General features: G+C 44.2%; 1 protein-coding gene across 3 annotated transcripts in view; it reads right to left on the bottom strand.

The window, feature by feature from the left end:
* Positions 1 to 19,924, bottom strand: part of DAB1 (DAB adaptor protein 1) — a 455,006-nt gene that overhangs the window by 11,509 nt on the left and 423,573 nt on the right. For 2 of the 3 annotated variants that reach the window (XM_065928927.1, XM_065928937.1), the window contains 5 exons: positions 19,526 to 19,588; positions 17,193 to 17,301; positions 8,683 to 9,231; positions 4,958 to 5,085; positions 4,489 to 4,599 (listed from right to left, as the gene is read on the bottom strand). In XM_065928927.1, coding sequence (XP_065784999.1) covers positions 4,504 to 4,599; positions 4,958 to 5,085; positions 8,683 to 9,231; positions 17,193 to 17,301; positions 19,526 to 19,588 — 945 coding nt within the window. In that variant the 3' untranslated portion in view covers positions 4,489 to 4,503. The remainder of the gene's footprint in view (positions 1 to 4,488; positions 4,600 to 4,957; positions 5,086 to 8,682; positions 9,232 to 17,192; positions 17,302 to 19,525; positions 19,589 to 19,924) is intronic. The other variant, XM_065928932.1, reaches the window with a different exon arrangement.

The raw sequence follows: 19,924 nt of genomic DNA, 5'->3' as shown, positions 1-19,924 counted from the left end.
ACTCTAGAGGCTGAAAATCACGCTGAAATCTCCATCTCTGGACCTTTGTCCTCCAGAGGCTCATGTTCAGCAGTCTACCAGCATCTGAACTTAGAAGTTCAAAGGAACCTCAAGAACACCCGGTCCCAAAGGAAACCTGCCTTTTTCTCTGCTTAAGCCTGCTGCTCCGTGTGCCTTGGCATAGTTCCTGGCCCCACCTAGATCCCTAACAGGCAGGCAGGAACCCGGGGAGTCATCCTACTGCACACCCTCTTCTTCCTCTCCTCACTTCCCTTCAGCCTTAACCTCCTCCACATTCCATCTTTTCATATCCCTGGGCATCAAGCCTACCTCTCTAACCTGGCTAATGCTGCCCTCAGCCAGGCTTTCCCATCTCTTCCTGGACCAGGCTGACTTCAACTAGCTTCAGAGCACCACTATGCTCATGTAAAGAAGTGGTTATTTTCCATTTCTGTGGTTCTCTGTTTTAAGGCTTTTTACCGTGTGATTCTATTTAAAAGCAAAATAGTAATAATAATGCCAAATATGTGCTATTTTACTTTCAAAGCTTATAAAGCACTTTCATCTCATGATATCTTCTGATTCTAGGAGAGCCTGAGGAGGGAGCTATTGTCATGATTAATTTTCATTTATGTGTGAAGAGTGGGGTTTCAGGGGTTAGCTAAAGTCCTGCCTAAGATCATGTGCTTAGGAACTGTAATTTAGACCCAAGTCCCCTGACTCTGGTATCTGTTTTCACTCTCTCTTATTTTTTTTTTTCCAAATCTCTCTCCCAAAGCATCTAAAGTTCTGCTTTTCTTTCCCTTGAACACTAAAAATCCATCAGGTAATATTTTATATGTCTTGGATTCCCACTATGAAGATTGGTCTTAGAAAAAAATGACACTGACTTATTATTTATGGCAATATCTATTGTTACTAAGGGAGACAGACCAAACAATTCTCCATTGTTACAGATGCTACTTTGACGTGACAGCTGGGGAAGTCTGATAGGCAGTTTATTTACTTAGCTATTTAACCAAATAAATGTTTTCATTTTTCTTTCATCTCCTCAAAAGCTAACATTTCGCCCTTAAAATTGCTCCAGCAACACATCAGTGGAGTATAAATTACCTGCCATTCCCACACCAGCCATTATAATATTATTTGGGTTCTTTTTTTGTGCCCTTGTTGACCCAGTCTTTCACAGACACGTGATTCTCCCAGATGGGAGGGTAGTGGAAAACATGAAATAATTGAAGATATTCTGCCTTACTGCTAAAACAGAAATGCTGTTTGAGATTGGCCCCAAAGCGTCCACCTGCGAGGATTAAGGCCGTCTGTTTCCCCTTACGAGGGTGAGATATGGTTTTAACTTATCAACAGACGTCACCCCTACCTACTCAGAATTGTGCGGGCGTTTCCAATAAAAAGCAGCTGGTGATAATGGTTGCAACGGTGATAAGAAGGCTGAGACTCCTGCTTTCCAGCGGCATGGAGGCAGAAGGGAAAATAGAGCTATGGACCTAAGTTGCCCTGCGTGGTGTATCCCTTCTCCAAATGCCTGGAAAGGCGCTAAGAAACTGCAGTCAGTAAATTTACGGTTGGGTGGATGGGTGAATGGAATGGAGACAGAATGATCAAATGTGGCTTGTGCTATATTGAAGGAGGGGCCCAGAAGCCCCATTTGGACCTCCGTCGTGGGTGTCTTGGGAGATTCCCTTGTAGCTCAGTTGGTAAAGAATCTGCCTGCAATGCAGGAGACCTGGGCTCAATCCCTGGGTCGGGAAGATCCCCTGGAGAAGGAAATGGAAACCCACTCCAGTATTCTTGCCTGGAGAATCCCATAAAAGAGGAACCTAGCAAGCTACTGTCCATGGGGTCGCAAGAGTCGGACACAACTTAGCGACTAAACCACCACCGCCACCACGTGGGTGTCTTATGGGACGTGTCAGCAAGGCTGGCAGCAGCCTCTTGGCATGTGATCCCTGATAGGCCACTGTGAAATTGCCAGACTAAGCTTTCAAAGGGAGAAAACTGCTTCATTGAAGATTATAGCCCAGCCCACCTTTGGAGCTGGGAACTACTTATTATGATTTACATGTGAATATAAGATAAAGCTGTTCTGTTTGGAGAAGTGAGTTGGCCCATGAGGCCCTAAAAGGGGTCATTCTGATTATGGGGCAGAGTGAGCCAGAGAACTAAGAAATAGGGTTTTTCATTTTCTTTTTTTCCCCAAAGCTCTTTTAAGGCATACTGAAAATTAATTACCTGCAAATAGAAAGTACAAAGCAAAACCTCCCAGGGCAATGGCCTGGGTCCTTATGGTGGAATTTATTCAACATAAGGACATAAGGGCCAAATGTATAAAATCCAAGGGAGTGGTAAGCCATGTTTACTGGGCACATGTGATAACGGTCTGGGGCGGTGGTGTTGCTGATGGCAAGTAACAGCTTGGCTACTTTCCTGTGTCAGATGCAGTGTTAAGAATTCCAGACCTATCACTTAGTCCACACAATAACCTCAAGAGGAAGACTATTTTTATCCTCATCTTTCTAAATAAGATAGAGAATTATTATGACATCTCATCAGGGTCACATAGCTCATAAGTGTTAGTGCCAGATTCTGAATTCACTCTAGTTCCAGAACCCAGATTTTTAAGCTGAGTACCGAGTGTCTGCTCTATGTGCCATCTCAGTTAAGGTAATGGATACACCAGGCCCTGCCAGCAGATAAGCATACCAAGACTCAACAGCAAGGATGGTTCTTGCCCTAGATTTCCTGCTATTAGGTAGCCGAGCTAGAATTTGAACTCAAGTTCCAAATTCTGAGCTCTTCCCACAAGACGGTGCCACATCCATTCACAACTCAGCCCTGGGCTGGGGTTCTAGACAGAGCATCAAACACAACACAGAACAGGCTGAAGCCCCACAAAACAGCTTGCACAACTATCTAAAGCAGAACAGACTCGTAAAGATGAGGGTGTGAGGCATTGATTTGCAAATGCTGTCCGTCATCTCTGTTCTCTAGAAGAAGTTCAATTTTAGGATTAGATGTTGGCTGTTACACTGATGAATGGCTCTTGTCACCCCTACTTCATCACATTTTTCAAGGCAAGGGTGAGCATGTGAAACAAAACATATGAAAGGGGTAGAAAAACCTGTTGGGGCATCTTCCCAAGGTGTCCACCCATCATCTCCAACTTCTGCCTTTCCTGGAACATCGACTCTGTCTATTATCACAAGCTCCCCAAATAGCTTTGTAAGATTACATTTTTAGATGGGTGTTTACATGGCACAAAGGCATTCTCGTGTGTTACATATTGTACTGAGGTGAAATGTGGCAGAATGTATGGTATGTGAGATTCTCTAATCATAAAATCTATGAACAAAACATACTTTGAAAACACTCTATGAGCTTTCAATAACCATCAAAATAACTTACACACAAATGGCAACTGATTCCAAGGTAGCCTCAGAATCCATTTATGAACAGTGAAAACTATTTACCATTTTAATGGTTGTGACCATGCTGCTCAGGCCTAAAAACGGAGCTCTGCTGGTTAGGGCCTTGCGGTCCTAGGCATTTATGGAAAACTAGAAAAGCATCTGAAAATTGAAGACATTTGTCAAGGAGTGACCTTAGAAATCATGTCTGGGTAACAAGGGGGTACTTCTGTCTCCTGGGAAAGTTGGCTTCATCAGCTCCTCTTTCTTTCCATCAAATCAGATGTATTGAAATTCAAGTGCCTAAACCCACTTCTAGTAAATGTAAGTACACCTCTCTCGAAGTCGCTGCTGATGGAGTCTGAAGTGGTTTGGTGGCAAACCTCTGGCTGTCACACAGGTGCAAACAGCAGAGCCTCAGAAGCGAATGCCACACGTCTTTGAATTCCACTTTCGCAGGTCTGAATTCCACTTTTACGCCAGAAAGGGTGCAGGGCCCCTTTTGGCCAGACAAAACAGGCTACCATGATCTCACATCTCTATCAATTTTATCTCAAGCACTGCTTGTTTTGTTTCTTAGTCTGCCTTCTCAGTCTGTTTGGTTGGTGATTTTTTTTTTCTTTTCTTTTTTTAGATCTGTGGAGCGTAGGCAAATTCTGTGACACACGGCTGAAGGGAGTCTAAGCATCTGGACGACATCTCACTGAGAAAGAATGTGTCCATCTCAGAATGTTGATGCTTTCAGACACTGAATCCACATCAAGCAGCTCTGACCATGCCTCACCACCCCCCAACTCAGAACATATCGGTAATAAAATAGTATGACCATTCCCCACTCCTCACCTTTACCCCTACTCCCAATACATGTCAAAAGGTCATGCACCCATGAGGATAAACGAGGTGGAAGACAGACACCAGGCAAGGGGAGATGATGCAAACATCAGGGATACGCTCAGGCCAGGAAGATGGTGCAAACATCAAGGATGCGACTTCAGAGGCAATGAGCAAGCAAAAGGGAGAGCGGATGGCTTAAGGGTGGGAGATCAAAAGGACAGATACCTACCCAGGCCTCTGCTATCTAGCTACCGGCCTGTGGACTTATATTATCACCACTGGGCTCCCCACTGGGCTCCCCAAAGGGATCACTGTTGGATGAGGCCTGTGACCCATCAGGCTAGAACACAAGAAGATAACACTTTTTTTTTTCTTTTCAGTAATTTAAAATATAAGACAGCTGGGTACATTTTCATGCACACATATCATCCATTATTTTAAAGAAGGCAGCACTCCGTGGAGAGGATGCCACTTCTGCAACTGTGAGAACTTGCAACAATGTAATGAAAGGATAACAGTTTTCAGCTGCTCATTTGAACATAAAAGAAAATCCCTTTAGTCACCCCTTTAGAACCTAAGAGTCTGAGTCAGCATAGGCTTCCTCATGCATTGTTCATTTTAGATACAGAAGTTTTAAATGGAAAAAAAAACAAAACAACAAAAAACAACAACTCGGAAAGAATAAACCAGTCACTTACAGCTTCCTGCTCTTCACTTTTGCTGGGACTCTCAAAGCCCTCTTCAAAGATGTCATCAGCAGTCGGATCACTGGCATGGGATGCAGATGATTTGGACGGAGAGCTCTGTCTAGGGGCTGGGGTTGGAGCTACATGGAGACCATGCAAAAAGAGAAAACATCCTAAGTGTCCGGGGCAACAGTTTCCACCCCACAGAAACCCCAGGGATCTGGTTATGTTTGAGTCAAATCCCAGGACACCTCTTCCCATCACAAGTCAAATCAGTTGAATAGTTTAATCTCTCTTCTGTATCTATTTATCCTGTCCTCTCACATACTTGGCAGTCAGGAGGAGCTGGTCCACAGGGATTGGTGAGGTAATGGTCCTCAAGGGATGTCCCCTGGACTGGTAGCATTAGTCACATCTGGGGACTTGTTGGTAATACACATTCTTGGACCCTACCCTAGATACACCTGCTGAATCAGAAACTCCATGTTTCCGCAGACTCATGTTGAGACCCGCTGGACTATAGTTTTCTTTCTCTTTCTTAATTTCATGCAATTATTTCAATAAGAATAAATAGAAACGAGGATAGTGCGACACAGTTATTGGATGCCTTCCATGTATCAGAGGCCATCAAATTTTTCACAGGCAATATCTGTGATCCTCAGAAAGCTGTTTTGAGGTAGGGGTTCTCCAATTTTACAGATAAGGACGGTGAAGGTTGCTAAATTGTTCAAGGTCTCAGGCTTGGCAAGAGGTGAAAGCAGGCTTTTGTATCCTGGCATGTAGTAGGTGCCTGATAAACCCGTGTGAATGAAGAGTGTCTCAGTGATCTGGGGAAATGGACATGGCTGAAGGCAACTTCACAGCTGATGCTTTTTCCCTCATTCCATAAGGATCTGTGTTTTCTGTCCTGACCTTCCCACAATTTCCTTGTCTCCTTTATTCCAGAGGTTTATAATAAATATGCCACTGGAAACCACTTTCCTTTCCATAATTTCTAACTTGGCATGGAAAATACTCCTCACTGGCTCAGCCCCAAGGTAGGGGGAGGAGGATAAGACTTGATTTAATAGTTGAACTTCAAAAGGCATTGATAAGGTCTCCCTGACATTACTTCCCCGAATTTACAAAATCTGGCTGCTCATCAGACAGTGAGTGATTATAAAACTTAGTGAGTTGCTTTTGCAACTCTAATGTCTTTAAAAAGCCATTATTTACTGCGTGTCAGTAAGCTAGACACAGAGCTGGGCACTTTGCATTCATCACGCCCTCTAATATAAACACTGCAGGTGCTATTGTACCTGCTATCTTTTTCTGATGAAGAAACTGTCACTCAAAGAGATGAAGTGCCTTTCTCAGAGTTCACACAACTATGAAGAAGCAGGAGCCCTGGGAGTTAGCACAAATCTGATACTGCTCAGCCCCACAGTGCTTTTCTATTTCTATCTGAGGATCACTTTTGGTTCTGCTCCACCCAAAACATTTGAAAGGAGATGCTGATGGACAGAGGATATAAAGACAGACTGTACTCATTTTCTTTAAAACATAGGATTTTTTTTTTAAATTAAAAGAAGTAGGTTTAAAGAGATAATCTATGTGAAAAACCTTGATATGCAGCACATGCTTAATATTTATTAGTGAAATTGGATTCCAAAGTGAGTTGGATGTGATTTCTTACTAAAGGCTGGGAATCCTGACCAAGCCGCCAATACTGAGAGGTATACTGCTCACACTTACTGGACGTAATCAGTGGGATGCAAAACTGTTTATTTATGCAAGTGTTTAACCTTTAGAAAGTTTTATAGAATACCTCTATACTCTAAAACAGTAGTTCTCAATCTGGGATAGTTTTACTCCCAAAGGGACATCTGGCATTATCAAGAGTCATTTTTCGTCATCACGGCTAGGGGAAGAGGATGTGACTACTGGGCATCCAGTGGGTAGATGCCAAGGATGCTGCTAAACATCTGCAATCCACAGGATGACCACCCACGATGAAGAATTATCTGGCCCCAAATCTCAACATTGCCAAGGATACAAAGCCCTGCTCTGAAACACAAGAGTTACTAAGTGGCTTTTGTTTTGTTCCTTTTCCTTCATTCTCTACAATCTTCCAAAATACCTCCATGTGCCAGATACCACAGGAGCATCAAAAAAAGTGCAGCAACACGAGGATGACTAAGACCTATTCCCTGTCCTCAAAGAACTTACACTTCCCTTTTTATATGTAGCTGGCACACCAGCCCCTTGAAATAGAGACATGTGTTTTCAAAAAATGTTTGCTTATTTATGCATGGCTGTCATTTCTTTAGCGTTTCATTTTTTTAAATTCATGATTCTTCATTGAAACCCTGTGAGTTGGAGTAAATAGAGATGCCCCCACCATGCAGATCATATGGCCCGAGAAGAAGTAGGCTATTTATACCCATAGAAGAGGTTCATTTTCAGAACAGCATCCCAGACCTGGCTGAAGTGACATTATCTAATTGTGCTAACATTTTAGATTCTTTTAACAATTCACGGTATTGGCTAAGCAGTGATCCATATCATCTGACAGTAATGAAAACACCAACCTCATGAAAATGGCATGAGCCTTTTCCTTCCCCTTATCAACTGTTAAGGCACAGGCTGGATCACCCGGCAGCTTCCCGGGTCGCTGTCGAGCTGGCATCAGTGTACCCCAGTGTACCTGGATTGTTTGGCTGCATGGTACTGGTTTGCAAGAGGCTGGCAGTAGAAAAGTGAGTTGGGGGAGAATCCCTGAATGCCACAAACAGGACAAGGCACAAAGCTATCGAAGCCAGCTCACTTATCCTACCCAAGAGATAATGGGGGTTACGAGAAGTCACACACTTGCCCAGAGATACAGCTTGGGGGTACAGAAGGCAGGACTAGAACCTCAGTCCAGGACTCTGCATAAATCCACTTGGTGTGCCGTAACGATGATGATAAAAATACTTCCAACTCTGTGAGGGTTGTGATGTTTTAGTACCTGTACCACTGAATGCTTTTTATGACCCTTAGCCTGAGTTAGTTGAGGAAACTGAGGCACAAAGAAATAAAATGAATTGCTCATTGGCACAAAACTAAGACGTAATCAAGCTGCTCTCTGGATTTCTAGTTCAGAGTGTTCTGCTACAAGAACTTTTTTTTTTTTTTCTCTTTGACTATCCGAAGCTTTGAGCCAAATTCTGGCTGCTACTCTACCTGTTATAGGAGGCTTTATGACTGCTCTATCTCTGGCCTGCATTTTCTCCTGAACTTAATTTTCTATTTTTTATCCTTGTTCCTAACAATTTTTAAATGCACATACTCCATTCAGTTTTAGTTCAATAAGTCATACCCAAAACTATGTGTCAGAGCTGGGATACACATACATGAATACACGAAGGAGTGAATGAACAAAAACAGAAAACAGGGTGACATGCTAGAAAAATAACAGGCTTGTATTCAGTTCTACCCTTTTGTCTATTTTCTTTGTCTTTGAATCTCACTTTCATTATCTGTCAAACAGGTCTAACAAAGCTTGCCATCAGCATTGTTAGGAGTATAGAAATAACACACATAAAGCCCGCGGAGAAGGTACATATAACTGGCATCTAATAATGGGAGGCTGTTGTTAGCAGTAGTAGTGATATAAACAAGAGGCCTGTTGAATGCAACCGAGGTGGTTTCTCTGACACCAGAAACAAGGCATCAGTTGCTCTCAGCGGTTTATGTCTCCAGAGAAGGACACTCACGTGAGTTGGTCGATGGCGTGGTAGAAGTCACAGGTGTCAAGTTCAACTGGGAGATGTCAAAGTCATCACAGTCATCCGTATCCTGTGCCACCCCGACTTTGTTGAAGTAACTGGAGAAGGCCTCTGAGGTGCAGGTGAGGGAGGGCTGGTCGGGTTTGCGGGACGGCACAGGCGGAGGCTGGGCCATCTGGAAATCCTTAAACATTTCTTTTCCCATTTTCTGCCTGGGCTTGTCGGTCTGTGGACTTGACCTGGCGGAGTCACCCGTGGCTGGGACGGTTGCAAGGGGGGTGAGGGGACCTTGGAACATGGCAGCTGGCAAAGGCATAACAGTTTGTGTGGGCATGAAGGCGGCTGGCGGAAACTGCCCGGCCACGGTGGGCCAGGGCTGCTGAGTGGCAGGGAAGAGACCCGGCTGGCCCCATGCGATGGGCTGAGCCCCCGGCATCACCTGAGCGACTGGCGGCTGAGCACCCATGGCAATCTGCTGTTGGACAAGGGGCTGCTGGCCCCAGAAGGATGGGAGGACGGCGCCCATAGCGACATAACCTGCAGGCGTGAGAAAGAAGAGTCAGGAGCCCTGGGCAAGAAGCATTCAAGGAGTCAAGGGACTGGCAGAAAGGCATCAAGTGACTACTCAGGGTCAGGCTGTGTGCTAGGATGCAAAGGTGAGTATGACAGAAGTCCCTGCTCTCTTGGAGTCTGCCTTCTACAGTTGTGGTAAGGAAAAACTGCTCTAAGGAGATGACTTGTAAGTAGAAACTAGAATGCAGGGAGGGAGCAAGCCAGGCAGGCATTTGGGGGTAATGATAATAATGGTATAGTTCTTAAAGTAGTTATAGTCTTATAATTCTTAAAGGTTTCTGACATCATACAGCTCAGGAACCAGTGTGCTCAGTGGGAAGGGCAGAGTGCTGGAAACGGCACATCTCGGTTTGAATCTTGCTTCCCCTTCTTGCTAGACTGAGGGCATCCTCATTGCTTCTGCTAAGAGTCAAGCTCTTTGTTGTAAAATCGGGCTACAACATCTTCCTTCTCCACATCAAAACCGTGTGCAAGATGATTGAGACCAAGGTTAAAATTCAGACTGCCACTTCTTATCTGTGGAATCTGGGGAGAGCTTAAGAAGGTCTCTAAGCCTCTCCTTATCTGTAAAATGGGCAGAAAATACCTTCTGCCTCATTGGGTTAAAGACTGAGATTATACATTTAAGATATAGAGAACTGTGGCTGACACAGAATGAATATTGAGTAAATGTTAACCATTAGTATGATTTGAATCACAGCCTATAAAATTACTTAATACCTTCCTTGATATGTAACAAACATGCAATAAAAGGTAGCTCTATGCATTATTATATATTATTGTTATGTCAATCTTAGAGATTAAAAAATGTAGCTTAGTAATCTATTTAGGAATACCACATACAGTGGCACAGATGGGTCACTTTAAAACTCCAGGGGCTGTACTCACTTACATTATCGTAATTTTTTGCTACAGTGAGATATAATCATCTTAAAAGGAGTACAAGTGATACTTGTATCAATGCGAGGAAAAGTAACTCGCACAGGGTCACACAGCGGATATTAAGCTGAAATCAGGGTCTGAACTGAGGTTATCTGCCCCCAAAGCCAGCATTCTCTCCACTGCCCCCTACTACCTCACCCAGATGGCCAAGACTGACTTCTGATCTTAGCACAGTCCATAAAGTTGGTCCAACCATCAGATGTTTTAGCTTACTGTGGGCCTGGAGGAGACTCCCATGTCCTTCCAGGGGTTCCCACCCTTCTCAGGGTGCAATCAAGCCCAGGAGACAGACGACCAGTCTAGACAGAATAGAGGATGAAGACTGACCTCTCAAAATAAGCATTCTTAGGGCTGCCAGAAGGAATTTGCAGGTACAGAACGGTGAGACCAGGAAAAAAAGAGGGTGGATATATGGTATCCTAGCAACTTCCAAAATGACCTGGGTTGTGTTGATGACTCTGGTAAACCCAGAGAAATGACACATGGGCTGCCTCACCCATGCACTAGCCTCAGATCTACCTGTCCTTCAACTGATTCATAAGAGATGGAGCCAACTTTCAAAGCCAGTCCATTTCCTTACAAGGTGAGAGGAGGCTCCAGGAGGGGTGGACACAGAAACACAGGCTTCCTGCTAATTGTGTTCAGTACTTTTATGGAATGAAGCAGGAGAGGTAACAAACAAAACAGACAATTATCCTTATCAGATCACCTTGGTCTTAGTGCAAGGAAATGAGAACACATACTAACACTCTACTTTTCCTCTCTGAGCACCAATCACCTTATCCCTAAAATGGAGATAATGATACTGACACTGCAGGGATTTTGTGAAACACCTAATACTATACCTAACATGCTGTAAGCACTTAATAAGTGGAAATTATATTGTTTCTGTTATTATGGTATAAAGTATCACTTGTGCTCCTTTTAAAATGATTATATCTCTTGGTAGCAAAAAGTGAAGAGGCATTGGTACTGAAAGCTTGCTTATGTTGTCTATCATAGAATAATACAATGATTAAATGTAACAACAAAGAATTCTGCAACTTTGTTTTTCTTATTTTCCCATTGACTTTGATGGGGTTCAGTGGTTCTTGGTGGGAGCTCTACTGCCTCCTAGGGGATGATTAGGAAATTCTTGGGGGTGTGTTTTGAATGTCAGGAAAACTTGGTGGGGTGGGGGGCAGTACTGACATTTAAGGGTCAAGAGCACCGACACTAGACCTCTTATAATATGGGAGATGACGTGCATGATAAAGAATTTGTGATTATTTGGGTATATTTGGGTATTATTTGTGATATATTGGGTATATTTGGGTATATTATTTGGGTATTATTTGAATCACGTGGAAATTTAAAGTTTCTTTGCACAGTTTTAATGCACTTAATTTTTCAGAAATGCATACATTGGGGAGGATTATATTTTGTTTCTTTGGAACACAGTCAAGAGTTGATCAACAACTTGGAAAATCGTGGTCCCTGTTGATGGCATTGGAGACAACGTTAACACTCCTATTCTGGTTGGTCTATGCTAATGTTGGTTTTAGGTACACACACCTGACCACTGAGTGTGTTCTCGTGTGCTGGTGGTGGTGGTGTAGTCGCTAAGTTGTGTCCGACTCTTGTGACCCCATGGACTGTAGCCTGCCAGCATCCTCTGTCCATGGGAATTCTCTAGGCAAGAATACTAGAGTGGGTTGCCATTTCCTTCTCCAGAATATCTTCCCAACTCAGGAATCAAAGCCAGGTCTCCAGCATTGCAGGCAGATTCTTTAACAACTGAGCTATGGGGGAAGCCAGTGTGGTGGCACCTGGGGGTTTCCTAGTGGAAATACTTCTCTTGTTATTATAAATTTGCTTTTATTTCTTCTTTCTACTACTAACGTAACAACAATGTCAATGACAATGTTAATGTCAATGACAACAATGTCCTATACTAGGACACTATATTGATTTCTGAACAACTGTGTAGGTAGTTTATATTCTTGATGAATTTCATCTCACAATATTAAAGGAGATGTCATAAACCCTCATTATAAAAAGAGGCACTGAGTCTCACATGGTGAAGACTTGCCCATGGATCTTTCTACCATGCCAACCCTGATGCCCATTTTGGTAAATGAATGGAAAGCTTCAGTCTCCAGTCAGACTTTCGTGCTTGGCTTCCATCCCACCCTCCTCACTGCCACCATATTCTAAAATGCAAATATGGTTGTCCCTTGAATAATGCTCAGGTTAAGGGGACTGAGACCTGAGCAATGGAAAATCCACGTGTAACTTATAGTTGACCCTCCATGTACCTGGTTCTGCACCCATGGAATCAACCAACCTGGGATCATATACAGTACTCCTGTAGTATTCATTGAAAATATCCACATATAAGTAGACCCGTGCAATTCAGGCCTTTATTGTTCAAGGGGCAGTGGTACAGTGCTTCATCACCTAGAAAATGATGCCCAGAGACCTTCGCTTATCTTTGGGGCTATGGGGCCAGCCTCTTTCCACCTCGTCACCCCTATTTCCCATCTGCTCTCTCATTGGCACCCTTCCCTGCAGCAGCTGCAAACAACACAACCTGCTCCCTCATCTCTGCTGGTCTACCTGCATGGAAACCCATCCTTACTTCTTCACATGACTGTCCCTCCTCTGCTCTTGGGAGACTCAGTTCAGCATCACCTCTGCCCTCTACACTTAGCTGGCCCTCCTCTCATCATGCACAGTTCCTTACGTTCATCTCCATCATGGTGCACATCACAGTAAAAAGTTACTGTGTTGTAACTGCACAATGATTTTATCTTCCCTCATTAGACTAGAGAGCCCCTGTGGGTAGGAACCTTTTCTTTCTTTCTGCCTCCCCCATATGTGTCTAACACAGCTGTGGGCACACACCCACTGCTCCATAAATGCTTAAGGCTGGAGAAAGGCTCTAGACAGAGGTGACTGAGTCACAGTGGAATAAATACCTGCACCGCATCTTGCTAAGTGTCCAATTCAACTCCAGTAACCATAAGTGCTATGATCTCTGATGAGTCAGTCTACTGTTGGTAGCAGGCTTTTTCCCCCTCTATCTTTTTTTCCTTTTTTGCCACAAGGAACCAACAGATGGGCTGTACACACTTTTCTGAAGAGAGCTGTTAGCATATCTCCCTGGCTTTATGCCATCTGCTTCAGACCAAAGTACAATATTCAAAAGAAAAAAAAAAGACAGCGAGGGTAATTAGGTGTCATGTTTGGGAACTTGCAGGTCTCACTTGCTTTTCCTGAGGGGGGTCCCGGCAGTGGGGGCTTTCCCCAGACCTGTGAGCTAAGGCTCTCTGGCCACGTGGCATCGTGTGTCCCTGATGGGACATCTCGGTGGCAGGGCTGCGCTAGCATTAGACCTGGGAAGCCGCTGCGAAGCTGCCGCTGCAGCCACTTAACAACTTAGTAACTGTTTATTCGCTAATGTCCAACAGCAGAGGGAGGAGGTGCCAATGAGCGTCTGTTTATGCCACGAAGTTCAGATCAATCATAAATCTCTCTCTGCAATGAAAGGAACCACCTGCATTACTGCCTTGCAGTTAGATTTTTAAGTGTTGAAAACTGCAATTTATAACCAGATGCTGCACCTGGGAATACCCTCATTATTTGAGGGGGGGGGGGAACAGACTAAAAGGTAAGAAAACACTGAAAACTGAAGGGTTTCTCTAACATATACAGAGCTTGTGTGGTACCTCTCATCTACATTATGTCATTTGATGCATTTGTTCAAAAGTAGTCCTCCTGGGTGGCAAACACTGTTTCTGGAGATTCAGTGAAGAGCAAGACAGTATTTAAAATAAACAAATAAATAAAATAAATCCTTACCCTAGTGGAGCTCACATTTTTAGTGAAGCTGATCCTTCAACAAGTCTCTGGGGTGGCTGTTATCAATAGCTCTTTAATTGGGACTTCCCTGGTGTTCCAGTGGCTAAGACTATGCTCTCAATGCAGGGAACCTGGGTTCAATCTCTAATCAGGGAACTAAATTCCAGCTGCCACAGCTGAGATCTGGCACTGCCAAATAAATAAATATTGAAAAATATCTCTTCAATCTGCATACCAGGAACTGACAGCTTCCAGAGTGGAAGGTTTGATGTGGCTACCCAGAGTAGGGGTAGAAGAGTCAGGATCCCTGGTGAGTAGGGCAGAGAACTTTTACTGAGTGCTTACTTATGTAAAAACTGCCAGGTACTGTTTTAAATGTTTTACTACATGTGATTAACTCAGGAATAGCTTGATGAGGTAGAATCATCATCCCCATTTTACAGATAAGTTCCCTGAGGCTCTGAAGTGATCTAGCTGAGTGTCACAGAGCTGGTTAGTAAAAGGGTCTGTATTTATACTCTCCAGCCCGTCAGGCCAGCTCTGCCACGTGCTCAGAAGGTCAAAGACCTAAACTTTATTACATGCATTTTTTTTTAAAGGGAACATCCCAAGAAGGAAAAGGAAAAAAAAAAACCAGGTTAAAAACAAGATATATTTTCTTCTACTTTAGATGTCAGAGTGAAAATAATACTAGCATTTTCTACACAAAGCATTTACAACATGCCAGCATTTTTCAGAAGCAGTTGATTTTATTTCTTCATTTAATTCTCATGATATTGTTGCAAGGTAAGTATTATTTTAAATTCAGTTATAAAAATGAAGAAACTCTGGCTCTGACAGGTTAAGTAATTTGCCCAGGTGTCTAAAGCTTATAGATAAATGGCTGAGCCAGGGCTCAAACTCAGCCTGTTCACTGCACTACACACCCCAGGTCATTTCCCACCTCCCTGTCGCTGGCAGGGCAATTAGGGGCATCGAGATGGAGATTCAACAGCTGCAGAGATTTTTAAGGCCAGTTAAAGGAAGCAGGCAGACAGTTTAACACCACCTGAAGCCCAGTTTTGTTTCTCAGTAGAGCTTAAGTAGAGTAAGAAAGCAAAAATATGCTAACTGAAATTAATTTTAGACTTACATTGTAAAAACTGAAATCTTAGAGGTAATCTATCATTTTTTTAAGCAGCTAAAGAAACAGAACCTGAATGGGCGGAATGGTTTGTCCACAGTGTGCAACATGGCTGATCAAGTGGTAAGATTGTAAAATAGAGTGTTTTAAAGCCATAACTTGGCCCCGGCTGGGCAGAGGGTCCGGGAGCAGTACAGGCACGTTCTCAGGCATTTTAGTCAAGTGTGAGGGCCAGAACTGATTCCAGCCCCTCTTGCTTAGAGAGAAAGGGGGTGGAGGCTGGGAAGGGCCACTGGGAGTACTCTTGACCCTGACACCTTCCTGGCTCATAGCACAGGTTTGCATGAGCCCCTCCTTCTGACCATCACCCCCATTCACACCTGCCCTGCTCCACATTTTCTTCTGTTCGTACCACTCATCCACCATTCCTAACAGATTTTCACGTTGTTGTCCGTCTCCCCACTTGAAAGCTCTCTGCGGCCAGGGGCCTGTGTCTGTTGCAGTCACTGACACACCTGACACCTCGAACAGACCTGGCGCACATACTGTTCATACTCAGTGAACGTTTATGGCATGAACATGCTTGAAAATGAGTAAATTTGGTGCCTAGAGGTACCATCCTCTGTCCCAGTATATCTTCATGAATTAAATAATGGGGACAAAGCATGGTTATTCTGAATGCAAGGCTGACAGCACAAGAAGATTGTCCATCTTCGACAGAAAACTATTATTCTTACTTAAAATGACAGATTCCATTACACTATTCCCAAGGACATTTTAATATGCAGTTTAGGTAAGGAAAACTATTGCCACTGTTCCATTTTAGGTTTGGGTAAAACAGATTTGATTGGGAAGCTTAGCAATCAAAGACATTTCTAGGCTACCTATAGATTCTCAACTGTAAGTTAGACATATTAGCTACCAACCTCTGTTGCTTCTAGAAGTGATCCTTCAGCTCAGGAGGAATAACTACTTCAGAACAGAGTATGAAATTTTAATCTCACTTTAAGTAACAACAAGGTTTATATCTGGTGGCAAGAATTTGTTTCTAACACTATATAATTAAAAGTAGTTATTTATAGAAAAATGTAAGAAATTGGTATTTTAAAGCATACCAACTCCACCATTTATATAAATAAAGTAGTAAAACAAAGATAAAGCCACATATTTCAAATATGTAGTTAAGGGAAGAAAAAGTCTTTAAGAATCCCTGTATGCAAACAGCATAATAATACCACCTATCTCTGACTCAATGGACATGAATTTGAACAAATTCTGGGAGGTAGTGAAGGACAGGGAAGCCTGGCATGCTGCAGTCCATGGGGTCACAAAGAGTCAGACATGACTTAGCGACTGAACAAAACCAGCAGCAAAATATCACCTTTGGCCATGTCCAGGTAGAATGGGCTGGCTTCATGGACTGCCTAATGCCATGGAAACAAGATGCCTCAGACCCCACCAATGTGTACCTGCAACACTGTTACTATATGTATTTTCACCCTGTTGTAAAAGAATATTTGGAAAATAGAACAAATACCCTCTAAGTCACTAAGTCCCATTGCAATTCACTGTTCACTGTCAGCAGAACTCCTAGGTGTTCCCCTTTGCATGGGGAACCTCCCCTTCCTTAGGCCTCCACCCCTTCTATCACTCAGGTCTCAAGAGGCCGGTGAAGCGCAACTGCCCCTTCCCCACCCTACCTTCCCCGCATCCGGCTGAGCTGGCCAATCAGGATTTGCACTGATTCACACGCTGTGAGTGCACCGAGCTCCCCAAAGCTATACCTCTGGAATCTTGACCTTTCAGGCTCAAGATGTGACTGGTTTCCAGCCTCCCGCATACCAGAGCTTGGTAAGCATACTACTCCCTGCCCATGGCAGCTTCTCAGTGTCACCTGAAGAGTCACAGGGAGAGAATGGTCATCCCACAGGTGTCTGGCATAGCCTGGCAGCTGGCTCGGTCAGCCTTTTCTTTTTCTTGGTGGATGGAGGTGGGAGGAAGGTGGAAGAGGGCTTACCTGAGGGTACAGCAGCAGTGCCAAAAGGTACAGAACCAAACATGTCTGCACTCGCCGGAAGTGTCTGAGATGAAGACGGGATAAAGGCATCACCTGGAGTTGCAGGAGTCTGTCAGACAGAGAGAGGCAGACGGGTGTGAGGCTCCTGGGAGCCTTATTGCTGACCGTGATGGGAGGCAGCAGGCCCAGGAGTTAAGCAGGGAGATGCTGCAGAAGCAAGCCCTGGTCCTGGCCACATTTTGTGAACTGCAGACCATGCGTTGCTACGTATACAGAGCATAAAGTGAGAAAATCAATACCTATCTCCAGAGCTGCTGAGAGGCTTCAATGAGATAATGCATATAAATCACTTAGACTAAGCAGAGGCAGAGAACAGGTGCTCAGCTAACACTGGCCAGCATCATGACTATTTAGCTTGAGCCCATACCCCCTGGGGGTGTCGTCAGGCCCTCAAATTATCCCATAATATCTGGCTTTCGTCCTTTAGAAGTTAATTCAAACTGACATACACTCACTTAGACCTACTGTGCACCCAGCTCAAAGCTGTCACTGAATACATGGTCAACAAACAGGTGTTGACTAAATAGATAAAGATTAGCAAGTGGAACAGAGACCCTTGGGTCCTCATGCCTCCCAGAAGAATCCTGCCTGAACCTTCACTTGCAAAAAGAAGCAAATGTTCTCAAGAAGATGATAAAAATGATGCTAGAGCAGCTGCCAATGCTAGATCCTGGCCCATGCTGGAATTTCAGAAATGTCTGCTCCATGACGTGGTGGGTAAGGTGAGGGCTACTAAAATAAAAACTTGAGTACTTGTTTCTTTAAAGGTTCATGCCTTTCCAGAAAACTTTTGCCTACAGAGTATGCATATTTGATGACATAATATCTTTATTTCTTTCCCCTTGGAATAGATTGGGGCAAGCAATTAATCCTGAAACCATGGCAATTAGACAAGGCCATTTTTAGATTAGCAGCTTGCAGGAGGCATGGCATTGTTCTGAGGATTATTAAATACCCATTTGGATGGCACTCAGGTTTAGGGCCAGAAACACAGCCATGAGCCGCTGCATTAAGCACGTTAGACCATAATCAATGCCGTTTGCTTTCCTCCAGTGTGACCTTGGGTGAGTCACATGCCCTCTCTGGAACTCACTATGCTCATCTGTAAAATGAAGGTGCTAAATAAGGCTAGAAGATCACTCCAGACCTTTCTAGCTCCATGGCCCCACGGTTCAGAGATGCAGCTGCCTTCCCTGGAAGTGGGGAGAGAAAACCTCACTAGAACCAACCAGCCTCCCTGGAGATAGGAGCTGCTGGCCCCTCCTTCACGGCTGCTCTGGGTACCAGGTGTTGGAAGCAGGGCAACTGTGTTCAGATTCCCTGGCGGCAGCTGTGGGCAGCAGGCTCTCCTGCCATCTGTCCTCAGTGAGGTTACAGCCTTTTCTCTGGGAGGCGCAGCTTGCCAATGAACCATAGCACCATCCCTGGCTTTGCACTAAACATGTGGTCCTCAGAGGAGCCACCCCCTCCCAGCAGCTTCAGCGGGTGCAGCTGTGGCTGACTGCTCTCTGCCCACCTCCGGGGAGTGGGCTGGGCAGGAGCTAGAGGGGTTAGCTTGGCTCTTTGCCGTGGCTGCAGGGCTGCCTCTGAATGCCTCCCATTCTCAAAGCACTGGGATTGTTTTGCTTCGGCTCCCTGCGAACTCTGCCCTAGTGCAAGCAATGACTGAGATAGCATGGCTGAAACTAGAGCTGGGAATCCAAAGCTTCCTGAGAAGCTCAGAGAAGCTGGCAAGCAAGTGGGAAGGGAGGAGGAAATGAAAAGAGGAAGAAAGGAAGGACAGAAGGGAACAAGGCAGGAGAGAACTGAAAGGTCCGGGGGAGAAGATGCTTCCTTTACTGGGCTGACCACCCGGCTGTGCGGTTCTGGGTAGGAGATGACAAATGTCTCATCTCATCTGCTGTCCCGGGGAGCTTCTCACCCATATTCCCAGGTGGACCTTGTGCTTCTTTCAGGCAGGGACCACATCTTGCTCCTGTCTCTTTCCACTTCCCAGCATAACGGCAAGCACCCCACTGATAGTCTGTAATTGCTGATGCATGATCTCATTTATTTCTCAAAACAGAGCATGCATCATAATTCCTTTTTTAAAAAATAAGCAGAGGAAATTGACATTTAGAATTGCTAGTTAATATGCCCAAATCAGACAGCTGGAAGAGTCCGAGTTGAAATCCACCAGCAGTTTCTTTTACCCAAAGCCCATATATTTGTCACCATGCAACTGAAGAAGCAAAGAAAAGAGATGCAGGGCTCCAAGCACAATGCATACTTACAGGGGGAGAAGTTATATCAGGAGGGGTGGACATGTCCCCAAAAAGTTCTAATTGGGTCACAGCCTGAAAAGACAAAAAGATAATGATGTAACCACAAGGGGAGCTGATGCTGCTGGGCAATGCTTTAAAAACAGTATGATTTGAGGACATGCATTTCCCTTTTCATCATGACTATATAAACAATAAACCCAGTTGGTCATTATGATACTTCTTGATCCCAAAGACAGCATCTCAGATGCAGCCAGAATCAATTATTGTTTCAATGTGTCTGGCTGTTTATCTGGGCTTAGTCAAGCAGATCTGGGCTTAGCCACCTTGCATAAGCAATAATAATGCCATTTTGCACATATTTACCATCCAATGCCAGCACTGTCTCTCTTCTCCAGGAGACAAAGGCAA

This window comes from Muntiacus reevesi, chromosome 1, assembly GCF_963930625.1.
Source record: "Muntiacus reevesi chromosome 1, mMunRee1.1, whole genome shotgun sequence".
NCBI classification, from domain to species: domain Eukaryota; kingdom Metazoa; phylum Chordata; class Mammalia; order Artiodactyla; family Cervidae; genus Muntiacus; species Muntiacus reevesi.
Note: the sequence above shows the minus strand (reverse complement) of the source record. Positions and strands in the feature narration are given on the sequence as shown.